At 25.8% G+C, this 13,912-nt stretch overlaps 1 protein-coding gene across 2 annotated transcripts; it reads right to left on the bottom strand.

Moving 5' to 3' along the window:
- Positions 1 to 443: 443 nt before the first annotated feature.
- On the bottom strand, positions 444 to 13,619 carry LOC129955377 (actinia tenebrosa protease inhibitors-like). 2 transcript variants are annotated; one of them, XM_056068222.1, is made up of 7 exons: positions 13,465 to 13,619; positions 12,220 to 12,309; positions 6,591 to 6,818; positions 3,108 to 3,338; positions 2,704 to 2,943; positions 2,279 to 2,518; positions 444 to 646 (listed from the first exon to the last, which is right to left on the bottom strand). In XM_056068222.1, exons 2-7 carry the CDS (start codon positions 12,275 to 12,277, stop codon positions 591 to 593), a joined length of 1,053 nt encoding a protein of 350 aa, XP_055924197.1. In that variant the 5' UTR covers positions 12,278 to 12,309; positions 13,465 to 13,619; the 3' UTR covers positions 444 to 590. The 2 variants fall into 2 exon arrangements, with proteins under 2 accessions (XP_055924197.1, XP_055924206.1); XM_056068231.1 differs by having other exon boundaries at positions 444 to 630.
- Between the last annotated feature and the right edge of the window lie 293 nt (positions 13,620 to 13,912).

Here is a 13,912-nt window from a genome sequence, read left to right as displayed (position 1 = left end):
CAATGGGAATTACATTCATTTGCCTAAAAATAATTGTCTTGCGTTTCGCTGATTTTGCACACCATCTGCAGTTTTAGTACAGATTATCCATGAAAAGAAAGGCATCATTGTTACGTACAGTTCAATTTAAAATATTTTTAATTGATATTTTAACTGCTGGAGATTTATGGAATAGACATGACATTTTTAATTGATGTACATATAATTTTATATTTGGAAAAGTACAGGAAAAGTTTTCTATTAAAAAGTGTATTAAGAAAGCAAGAATCCAAAGATAAAAATGTTAATGTTTCTTTTTGTCTCTTGACCTTTTCTAGATAAGGAGTAAAAGACCGTATAAAAGTATATATAAGAATTCTGCGTAGAATGCCTGATGATTTGCTTTCAACAGTGATTCATTTTTAAATACTTTTGGTTTTACTTTAAAAATAAATAAACTGATATAACATAAATAACATAACTTTTATTTTTTAAAAATTATAATATCTAACAGTATATGAGAGAAACAGTAAATGCATAATAAATACGTTCAGCATAATAGTTATGAAGCAACGGACAAATGAGATCATATGCGGTAAGTCGATGGCACATCACACAGTCTTTATTGTTGATTTGCCTCGTTTTCCTTGCCTAAAAGGAAAGAAATCTGAAATGAATCACAAATACAACATTTCAACATATATTTCATCAGGATCTGAAAATAACAAAAACATATATAACAAACTGAAAATAATAAAAATAAATATAACAGACTGAAAATAACAAAAATATATGGAACAAAAAAATGGATGGGTAAAATTGGAATAGTAAAGAACAACATTGAAAAATTGCTATTTAAATAAATTAGTTTTTGAATCGTTTAGTTATAAAATTTCAAAAAATAGTAGGAATGCTATTTATTCTATAAGCAAGTTTCATAAATATTGCTTCTATTGCATGGTTTGTAGTTTTTTATACATGCTGGAAATAAGCTGCATTTGTTTTGCATTGCAAACGTTTTAGAATAATTTAGAATTTTCTCTTTTGGATTTGGACCTAGGATTCTGGATTGTTAAGGTTTAAAAAAAACAGGTTTTCTTTCAGATACTTATCAAATAAAACTATGCAAAGGTCTATAAAGTTATTGCTTTATTGATAATAATTATTGTTTTCAAAAAATTCCTTTCCTGAATTTCTTGGGGAATTTTCGGACCATGAGGGGTCAATACTAAGGGTCAGTCAGATCTCTCAGAGAAAAAAATTTCTTACTTTTTAAATTCTACTTCCCTACTTAAAAATTGCTTTGATTTTTACTGAGCATTATCAAAGAAATAATTTAGATAAGTTTACTATAACAAATCTCACCGGTGCTTTTAGCTAAACAGTAATATAAATAACCTTTATTATTATTCATTAGCTGCTTTCAATAGATAGTTGTTTCACTAAGGATATCTGTAGTGTTTAATTTGAATTACTTATTGAATTTCTTATGTACAGCATAAAGTTCATTAATCCCTTAAGCCATATTTGTAAATATAAAATTGCGATAGACATTAAAGATATCTGTTTTGTATTTGTTCTATTTTTTGTGTATATAAAACTTTTTAATGCTATTATGAATTTGTAGTGTTATTAAAAACATAACTATATGGTAAATCTATCTTCTACCCACCCACAATCTCTATAATTTCATTAGAAACATAACTATATAGTACATCTATCTTCAACCTATCCGTGCTTTATAATTTCATTAAAAACATAACTATATGGTACGTCTACCTTCTACCTATCCATGCTCTATAACTTCATTAGAAACATACTCTATGGTACATCTATCTTCAACCTATCCGTGCTTTATAATTTCATTAAAAACATAACTATATGGTACGTCTACCTTCTACCTATCCATGCTCTATAACTTCATTAGAAACATACTCTATGGTACATCTATCTTCAACCTATCCGTGCTTTATAATTTCATTAAAAACATAACTATATGGTATATCTATCTTCTGTTCATGCTCTATAATTTCAGTTTTCTATTCATTATGCAAACTATGTACATTCTTAGCTTTCAATAATGGAAGAAAAACGCGAGATTAAATACTTGATGAAACAATGAAAGCAATTTAAATTTCAGGGCAACTATAATATTCATTCTCATCCTATAAAATATAATCGTACGAAATATGGAATTAGTAGATTTAGGCCAAATATTCTATCCTGGGGAGTGGCGACACAATTATGCGCGCACATGTACATCTTTATTATCAGCAGAAAAGACTGAGATATAACTTACTTTCAACAATTTTTGGTGGGCATGCTTTATTGCATTCTTCCTCGGTGTCGAAATTGTTTTGGTTGCCACCACATCCGCCATATACGAAGGATTCGCATTTTTCACCATTGAAGTAGAATCTGTTGAAATAGGCATAACAAAGACCGGGTTGTTTGGGTTGACTGCAGATATCTACATTTTCTTCAGGCTTAGGTACTTCTGCTTCAGCTATTGCAGGCAACTCTTCAATTTGGGGTTGATCTAAAATCGAAGGTTTTATTTAATTAAAACTAAATATTACTGTGCATATAAATCTAATGCACAGTACATGCATATGATTTCGAAAAAAAAAATTATAATTGAAAAATGAGTTTTTATTCATATACCATAAAAAATTTCAAGTTAAACTTATAACTATTCACTGAGGTTTAATAATTAACACTTACTTTCAACTGCTTTAGGTGGGCATACTTTATTGCATTCTTCCTCTGTTTCGAAATTGTTTTGGTTGCCATCACATCCGCCATACACAAAGGACACACACTTTTCACCATTGAAGTAGAATCTGTTGAAATAGGCATAACAAAGACCGGGTTGTTTGGGTTGACTGCAGATATCTACATTTTCTTCAGGCTTAGGTACTTCTGCTTCAGCTATTGCAGGCAACTCTTCAATTTGGGGTTGATCTGATATCGAAGGTTTCATTTAATTAAAACTAAATATTAGTACAGTACATGCACATGATTTCGAAAAAAAATCATAATGGAAAAATGAGTTTTTATTCATATACCATAAAAAATATCAAGTTAAACTGACAGTTATTCACTAAAATTTAATAACTAACACTTACTTTTCACTACTTTAGGTGGGCATACTTTATTGCATTCTTCCTCTGTTTCGAAATTGTTTTGGTTGCCATCACATCCGCCATACACAAAGGACACACACTTTTCACCATTGAAGTAGAATCTGTTGAAATAGGCATAACAAAGACCTGGTCTTGCTGGTTGACTGCAGATGTCTATGTTTTCTTCCGCCTTTGGCTCTTCTGGAACTGGTACTAGTTCTATTTTAGGTTCTTCTAAAATTATATATAGACAAATATGTTTAAAATCTAGATATTATATAAAACCGATTTCTAGATAAATGATAAATCACCATGTTTTATGTAAAATATTCTGTCAAAATGTATGAAAAAAAAAAGAAAGAATTCTTGTTAAAAAAAATCGTTTTTTAGAAAAGATTAATAAGTGAGAATTCAGGATGATTAAATGGTTAGTTAGAGAATTACTAAAAAGTGGTAAATAAGTATTTGTATTAATTTCATTGTTCAAAGTATACCATTACAGTTTCAAAGTGTTAGTTGTCAAGTGATATGGTAGATAGAGTCAGAATGATTCAACACTGGTGTTAGTAATAGTTTTTATTGCAAAAGCATTTATTCATAGTCTCCATGCATTGGAATTAGATACAGGGAACATGGATACATTTACAATACATGAAAAGATGAACAGAAAATTAATGCAATGACAATCAAAAATACAAAAATACACAAAGTATTATTATAAATGACATTTTAACAATACAAAATGTAGCACATAGCTTCATTTCTTTAGCGTATTGAAATGAGGAGATTTGGCAAAAATGTTTTCTCCATAGAGATAGAGAGAGGTCTTAGAAATAATGGGAAACGATCACTTGGTAAAGAGCCCTGAAAACACAAAACATAATTACTTCTGTGACCAAAAATGTTCTTCATTTCAATCAATCAATGCATTATAAATGTTTAAAGCAATTGATTTGAAAGGAATAAAACAGGGAATTTATATAAAATTGTATAAAAATATATCTTCTTATCAAAACTTTATTGATTACAGATATTTTAATTCTTTTTCGGAGATGATGGTTGTGATAATCAATTAAATTAATGCACGATGGCCAAACATTAAAGATTATAGACTCTGAGAATTCAACACTTTGATCATGATTTAAAAAAAAATCTTGAATTTGAATTAAATTTCGTGTGTTGTATCTTTTTCACTTATTAGTTCACATTAAAAAATTAACTGGATATCATACTTTAAAGATTATGTTTTATAAATTATGTTTCCAAACTTTTACGATGCAAATAACTTCAATGCTGATGAACCTGCATAGAGAAAAAATTGTAAAAACCATAGCAAAATATGAAATGTAAAAAAAAAGGACAATATGCTATATATTGTAAAATTCATAGCATATTGCAAAAGTTGAGAGAAATATGCTATTTTTAATGTTTTTATATTCTGCTTTCTTAACATTTATTTTTTATTTGAAATTTTTGATAAGTATATATATTTTTTACGAAATTTCAGTAACCCTACGCTATCATAGTTTGTATGCTGGATCAAAGAAATTATGGGCACATTAACTGAAGCCATCTACCATTTCATGTTCATTTAATTGCTTGAATCTAGAGGAGTATTTAATGAATTTCCTTTTATAGTGATTAACAATTTACTAGTTTCCAAAATCTACCTAAAAATATCTTCTCATAAATTGAGTTTAAATATCTATATATTTCTTTTTTAATAATTTTACTTCTCTTTAATCAATATTGAATTCTTCTTGCAATATATTGACACTATAATTGCTGGTCTGTTTCACCCACTCCATCAAAAGGTATTTGACCTCATCCTATAATTTATCCAACGATTTCAATAGACTTTCAACTCATCCCTCTAAAAGTTGATTAGCTTTAAGGTAAACTAGTTTCATTGAAATTCTTCTACTGAGTGTAGAAAGTAAAGGAAGCTTTTACAACCTTGACTCGTGTTTGTGGGTGGCGGGAAAATGGTTTGAGCTCCCAACGTCTTTTGTCCTATTTCGAATGCGACACACGTGTTCGGATTTCCCATGAACTCGCGTATCCATTCATCGGCAATATGTGCTCACTTTTCAATGGGCTCTTACGAAACCCGGTGGTCTTCTCTGGAGAGGGTGACGCAAAATTCTGGCTCTGCAAACCAGTTTTTTGACGTCTATTTGAAACATGTTGACAATTTCGTCTGCTAAATGCGGTCAATGAGTTCAATTGTCTTCTTTGCAACCTTTTTCAGGGAGTCTTACTTTACAGTCATATATCTTTCATTTAGCCAAGAAATATTCTGTTATATTTTTTGACATAATCAATATTATTACTGGATTTCTTGTAATTTTTTATTTTGCAAAATTAAGATTGTTTTTCCAAATTTCTTTCTAATTTTGAAAAATATAATTTATGGAAGTGCTAATTTGATAAACCATTTGTTTTCTATAATTATTTGGTAATTTTGTAATCTGAAATTGATTATATTTTTAAAAAGTGTTTTAACCATAATTTTAAAATTTTGTTTAAAAACAACTTCGGAATTTAAAAATTATTTCAAATTTAATTGTTTTATATTTTTAAATTTATTTCAATTTTTTTTTCGTAAGACATTTGTTGATTACTTTAGTGCAATTCATATTATAATTAATTGACAAGGAACCGAAAAAAAAATCGTTTGTATTCAAGACAAGCACGTTGAATTTAAAGTCTCTAGTAAAAATGTTAATTCGCGCAGACGATAAAATATCGTCTCATGTCATCTAAAACTGATATATATGAAGTTTGAGAACAAAATAAGTTTAAAATATTCGATTGTCTGGGAAAAAATTATACAAATTTGTGAGTAAATTTAAATTTAAATTTTATACTTGTATCTTCATTTTATTTTGCATAGAAATAAAATGAAAAAAAAAAAAAACACACACACACACACAAACAAGACCAAGCAAAAATTTAATGAATTACTCATTTCTAAAATAATTTTTCAAACATTTTATTATTTTAACTGATTTTAATAAATTCTTTATATTTTGCTCTCTTTCGGATGACCTTCTCAGAAAAGTATAGTTAATTATTTAAAACTGAATTCATTTCAAAAACGATTCACGAGAGGCGAAAATAAATTTTAATTAAAATCGAAAAATTTCGGTTTTGATAATATTTAAAGAATCTCATATTTTATGTTTTCGGTTTTGACAAAGTTGAAGTCCCAGGAAATGTTTTAATATTAACAACAAATGAATAAACAAAATAAATTATAATGAATAATAAACTCTTTCCAAAAGTAAGTTAGATAAATTATTTAAGTCGTCGTTTTATATGTATTGGTCATCCGATTTCAGAATTAGAAATCAAAGGTCCTTTTTTATTTACTATGCATATATGTGTCCATATTTGATCTCTTACTACGTTTAGGATATCTATTGTATAAAGTTTTCTTAAATAAAATATTTCTTAATGTTATACTGATTTTAAATCAATTACCTCCACCTGGTTGATTTTTTTCTCCACAAGCTCTCATGCATTCAGCTTCCGAGAAGAATCTATTATCGTTTCCACTGCAGCCACCATAGATGAAGCTTTCACATTTTTTTGTACCAGGGTTATAATAAAAACTTGGAATGTAAGCCAAGCAGAGACCTGATCGAGGTGGTTGCATGCACAGAGGTATGTTGTCGGTGTTTGGCATGAGGGGATCGAAAGGAGGGGATGCTGGAATAAAAGTTGATCAAATTAACATATAAATAAACAAAGAAAAACTTAAAAACGAATAAAAAATTGTTAAAAAAAGTACTACAACCACTATTCTTTGAAGCAGGTTACATATAAGATCAATGTTTATAAAATAATTTTCTTTGAAGCATACTACATAAAATATCATTTTTTAAATTTATTACATATAAGATCAATTTTAAATAATGAACAATTACACTTCAGGGAAACAACATTAAAAAAATATTATCAAGAGATCTTCTACTTAATATTGTTTGTAACGTAATACATGAGTTTACCCTAGGCTTCTTAAATTTAAGTTTAAAAATCATAATTTGTAAAAAAAATATTCCAATGATGTAAATTATTATAAAATATAAATTTCAAAATCAGCATCAAGGTGCCTTCCGTTGAAAATATTTTGGGACATAATAAATACGATCATTTCATTTTAAAAGTAATAATTAAAAAGAAACCCTTTTACAATAATTTCCTCTATAATATAATTTCAAAAGAAATAATTTTTAACCTTCGATTTAATGCGCACCATCAAATAAATGAAAAGAAATGAAATACACTGTTACAATGCAAAGAAAAAAAAATGAAATTTTTTTGTTTTATAACTGAATTTTTAAAAAATATTTTGCAATGAAATAATAATTTTTATAATTATAAGTATAATTTTAATAATTATAATTATAATAAAATTAAATTATAATTTAACAATATTTATAATATATAATTTTAATTATAAATTATACTTTTAATGAATCAATTATTTAAAGATATAACTAAAAATTGATAACAGCTTTTGGATTTTAAAAACTGAGCACATAGTTTAATGATGTTACTACTTTAATAATAACATGATTTTATTGTTATGAATATAACAAATAATAATTATAATTTTTCGAATTTTCATTCTTCAAATTTCATTGTGGAATAATATCTTAGAAATAAATACTAAAATAAAACTGATTTTAGTTTTTATTCGCCTAACTATTTTTAACTATGTCTTCCTTTACGATTTCTCTTTGATTGTAGAGTAGACATGATTGGTCGGTAGAAAGATTAAATTAAAGAAATCGAAAAGATTTTGTATTATTAGAAGATGAGACTGCAATTATAATTTTATAACCTTAAGAAATGTTTATATCTTTCCCAAAAGGACAATTATTTTTTTTTAAATTTATGCATGGTTATTTGAAAAATATTAATTAAAAAAGAATTAAAAAATTATTAATTAACATCTAAACAAATGTTTTGAATATAAATTATTTCCAAAATATTTTCAGCATTATCAATTTACAATATATGCATCCTCTCATAAATATATTTTTTCTTTAATGTACGCTTACAATATAGAAAGCGGAAAATGTGTTACGTTTTATAGAAACGCATTGTCGCCGATCTAATGTTGTATCCGAATTTTTGTATTTGTTATTTATTTCATTTTAATGTTCCACTGTTCCAATTTCTGTATTTTTTAAAAAATTCTAAGCAAAAATATGAAAATATGAAATCTTATTTTTTTAAAAACTGCTTAGATAGTAGCAACTTGTAAGCGCTGATGTTGCTACATTCTTACTATTTTTAGTTAACTGATTCCTTCTATCCTTTTTTAGCTTTCAGACTATTTTATTGATTAATTTAGACTTAATGATGAGTGGTTTTTCTTTAACTAAATAATAATATTTAATATTAATTTTAAATATTTCTGTGTTTAGCTGTAAAGTTGTTATTAATATATTTCCCCCTTCTTTTACAGAATAATAAGCTGTAGGCCACTTGAGTCCTTATTAATTCCTATTTGATATTAATTTTTTAAATTCGACAGACATGATCAACAAAGTATAACGTGACTTGAGTACGGAAATAAATATGCATTTTTGAAGGAAAAAATATTAATTTTGATTGTTCTAGATTTTTAAACAGATTTTTGATTATGAAATTTTCAGTGCTTTAATTCCAAAAATTATGAAAAGAAGCTCTCATTTATCATTGAAGAGTAAACTCAAAGCAGAATTTTTTAAAATTAATTTTATTAAAATTTTTCTTCAACTTTATTGTCTTATACAAGCAGTTGCTTAATGTTTATAAAACATATTTAAATACAAATTATAGAAAATTATAATTTCCAGCTAAAGTATCTTTTAGAAAAGAAAACCAAGAAAATTGTATCTAAATTTTCAATCAAATAGTAACATAAAAATACTTAGTCTTTTGTTATTTCAGATCAAGCGATAAACTTAATCTTTTCTTGTATTTTGCTTGTCAAAAATCTCTGAAATAAATGTTAATTAAGAAAATCCTTTCTCAAAAATATGAAATTTATTGAAGCAAAGCGAATACTGGAAGCCAATCTTTGAAGTATTTCCCACAGTTGATAAACTGTGAGATAAACCGAAACATTTTGAAAAAGCAAGTTAAAGATGAGAAATATTGATATAATGTTGCGTACCATGCTACTCATTCTTTTGGTGAGAAATTATCCCAATTTCACGGCACGAATAAATAATTTTATGAAAAATCTGCTTGTTTCGCTCTATTCCGAACCATTTTCTAAACTTCATTATTTATCAATTAAATTTCTATCTAAAATTACGACACATTATTTAAATGATGCAAGGATTTTTTGTTAAAAATTAATGATACTTTATGCTATTATATTTTCCCATTTAAAGAAAAAAACGAGAATTTTTTTAGAAAGATTATACAATATTTATAATAGTTTTTTATATAGAAGAATTCAATCATAGATAAAAAAATATTTTTGAAATTTCCCATGAAACATGAAACAATAAAATAAAACATGAAAGGGAAATCCTTTATCATACTACGAAGAAATTAAATTTAAATTCTGAGTTTTATACCAATATCTTTATCTTTGTCTTCCTTTTCCTTATGTACCTTTTAATGTTCTAACATAAAAACAGGATGTCCGCTTTTTTATCTTTTGATTTTAAGATTTACAAGCGTATTCTTTTTGATAGCGAATACCTGAAATTTTGTCTGAAGGACAAACAAATCAGGAAGTAATGTTTGTAAACAAATGATTTGTATCTTAGAAAAAGCTTTGAAAAATGCCAAAGAAAAGAAGTATATTCTTTAATGCGCTTTTATCTCCCTTATTTTAAAAAAGAATTATAAAGAATGCAATTTATAAGTACTTAATATTTGTACGTATCTTTGTACTGTAAATAAGGGATGCAAGGGATTTTTTAAAAAAATATGTACGATTTTAAAATGCTCCGACATTTTTTGTTGATTATAGTTGCTTTAATATTTATTTCTCTTATTTGAAGTTAAATGTACTGTTTTTCAATTTTATTCCTTTTATTTATTACAAGTAGTTTTATTAATATTAATTTTTTATATATGATATAACTTTTAGCAACCAGCTGGTTCGTAGCGGATATTGATAAAGTTTACTTTCAATTAAATCCCTATACATGCTTTAATATCCATGATTTCTCTTAGAAGATATTTTTAAGTATCAAATTAAGACAACAAGTCTCTTTTATTTTAGCAGCGTTACACAGATTCTATTAATTCTATATATTCATTGCTCCTATTTAAAGAATCAAATTCCTGAACTTTCCAGATTAAATTATCCGGATAATTTATTTCTAATAAATCGTGGCATAATAACTATACTTTATTAATTCTCATGTAAACACAACAGAATCTTTCTTTCTTAGCTTTCAACAATGGAAAACAAATTCTGAAATTAAATATTTGGCGGCACAAAGGAAATTGTTTGAATTTTACTTCAATAATGAACTGCATTGTTTAAGGTCATACAAAAATATACTTATAAAAATCTTGAAATTGAAAAAAAAATGACATATTTATTAAAAAGTTATTAAAAATAATTTTATAATTTTAAAATTACATGATTTTTATGGCATTTTGTGATGTAATATTTTCAAAGGTTACGGTGAAAAAAGAGAACATTTTTTTTTAAAGTTTGAACTATTTAAAATTTCCCTCAAAAAATATATCAGGGGTGCATATTCCTACCTTCCAAAATAATTGTGAAATTTGGTATCTAGACTATGAGATCTGATTTTTAGAAAATAATATAGGCGAATCGAAACTAAAATTAAAGTTTTATTTTGATATTTGTTTCTTAGATATTATTTTACAATCAAAGTTAAAGGATGAAAATTCGAAAAATTGTATTAATTATTTGTTATATTCATAATATTAGAATCATGTTATTATTAAATTTAATGTATTAAGCAGCATTCATCTATTTTTTGTCATTGAGAATAGATACATAGATTATACGCTATATTATTTTATAATATATGCTGACTTTCAAATTCTTTTTATTGTTCATGATGGCTAAATATACAATAAAATCCAAGATTTCATCGTCTTTTTGCTAAATTACCATTTTGGTCATTTTAAAATTATTAAATTTTTAATTATAAAAAAGCTTATTCTAAGTAAAGATTTTGATGCACAATAGTATATTTTTATAATATGGTATACTATAGATCCGAGTTCGTTTAATTTAGTATAGAATTGACTACATTTATATAGAATCTGCACGAATGAATCCGAAATTTATTTCTCGATTATATGACTATAGTTGGTTTTTATTATAATTAACTTTTATATTATGAATTTAAGCAGCAGTGCTTAAGAAACATATCAGAAATTTATTTCTCGATAATAAAATATAAATCAGTACTAATTTTAATTCGAAAATTCTTGGACTTCGCTTCTTAAATAAATTTAATATAACAGTTTCTCAAAATCAATTCTATTAGTGTACAACGTGTTTTCTATTAATTATTTTCTACTTTGTACACTTTTGTTTACAGTTCATTATTTTACATGTTAAAAAATTGAAATATTATTTTCTAATTCACAAATCAGATGGCGCCATGCGTAGGGAATCAAAATTCAATTAAATCAATCGATGTATTGATAATATTATAGAAATGTTAAAATAATATATTATCATTGATATAAGCAAGTGTACAAAATATCAAAAATCCAACCATTCAGTAAGTACGAAAAAATCAATCAAAATATTCTATCTTTACAAATTTGAAGCAAATGTAATGATAAAAAAGTTTAAAAACAAATTTTTACATAACGCAAAAATATGGTTTAAACATAAAAATATAGTTTACAGAACTTTTTTTTGCAATTTTAGTCGATTAAATTATCTTAATAATATTGTTCAAATGTACAAATATAGAATAAATTCATTCAGTTCAAAATGATAGTTTAAAAATTAGTTCTTAATTTTGCATTCTTTCTAAAGTTGTATTTTCTCAACATGAAATTATAAAATAATACACTTTTTGGAACATTTTTTTTGGATTATAAAAATTTTGGTTTAAAATTGTTAATTCATAAAAAGGAATCCATTAATTCTTACCAGCAAATGCACAACCCAGCACAACAGCCAACATCAAAACAAAAAGTCCCTTCGTCATTTTGAGAAAATGTAGTAATATTCAAGACAAAACTGCAAAATAAACAACAAACAGTTTCAGTTTCAAAAGCTGAAATAACACATTGATAATAAATAAACGTATCTGATATCTAATCTAGAACAAGAGGTTTAAAGAATTAGACTGTTTATCTTATATCGTTTATTCTAACGAACTGGCGAACGCATATGTCATTATAGCAATTTCCGATAAGTATCGCCTTATTTAAGAACGAGAGTAGAAATTACAAATTAGATAGGAAAAGTATCAGTATTTAGAATTAAGTAAAAAATTATAATAGTTGCGTATAAAATGTTTAGTCTTGCTGTTAATATTTCGGTGTTTATAAAAATAATTTACTATATTCGGTATTTATAAAAATAATTGAAAAGTTTTTACAAACATATTTTGCCACAATATTAAAATTTTTAGATTGATATTGGAGAGATCTAAATGAATACAAATTTGTGTTTGAATATTTTCGTTAATTTTTCTTCTTCATGGAACATTCATAACATCATAGATAAGTATTGCCTTATTTAAAAAAGAGCGCAGAAATAAAGAATTGGATAAGGAAAGTGTCAGTATTTAGAATTATGTAAAAAATTATAATATCTGTGTATAAAATGTTTGGTTTTGCTCTTAATATTCCAATATTTATAAAAATAATTGTAAAGTTTTTAAAAATATTTTACAAACATATTTTGTCTAATATTAAAATTTTTAGACTGTTATAGGGCAGATCTAAATGAACACAAATTTGTGTTAGAAAGTTTTCATATATTTTTCTTCTTCTTAGAATATATTTCAAATATAATATTATATTTTGCTAATATTAAATTGCATTTTGTTCTAATATTTTTGGTAATAAATTTGAAGACAATATTTTAGTTTCAGTAAATTAGTTTTTATTCAAAATATTTAACTGAATACCGACTGGTCCAAATAATATTATTCAATGAAGTTTAAACTCTGATTAGCTCCTCGCTACAAAAGAGAGCTAAAAATTATTTAAAATTATTAATTAAAATAATGAAACCATTTGAAAGACAAGAACGAAAAATTCATTTATAACACTATTTTAAATAATTTGTAAGAAATACCTAACGTTTAATGATTTATTCAAAAACTAACTAAACTTAATAATTTAAGAAATAATACAGAAATAGTAGAAATTCTAGTCAACTCACTATAAATCCAACTTTTCAGAATGTAGAGAATTCTTCAACTAAAATGCTTGGACCATGTGCAACAGTTTATATATATTTCAAACAAACCCGGACGAATAGGGTTGCCGTAGTTAAGTACCAAGGTCGTTAATTTATCGCTCTATTGGCACGACCTCGCAGTTATTAGAAGAGATTTATTGTCATGCTTGAAATCTCGTCTCTTTATCGCAATTGACGTGGGAAAAAAAGAGAAAAAAATTCATTATCAAGAAGTTAGTCATTGTCCTTCCTGTCACGACAACAGAAAATTACGTTTTACGTTGTTCATAAAGATATGTTATTTTCAAAAGTGTGTACAATAAATTTGGGATTTCCCTTACACCTGATGGCGTAAACTTAGGATTTCTCACTTTGTTTGTTTTCGTTTTTCTCTTCATCAGTTTCATTCCTTTTGTAAATTAATGACAGC

Source organism: Argiope bruennichi, chromosome 1, assembly GCF_947563725.1.
Source record: "Argiope bruennichi chromosome 1, qqArgBrue1.1, whole genome shotgun sequence".
NCBI lineage: Eukaryota > Metazoa > Arthropoda > Arachnida > Araneae > Araneidae > Argiope > Argiope bruennichi.
The sequence above is the reverse complement of the archived record's forward strand: the minus strand, read 5'-3'. Positions and strand labels throughout refer to the sequence as shown.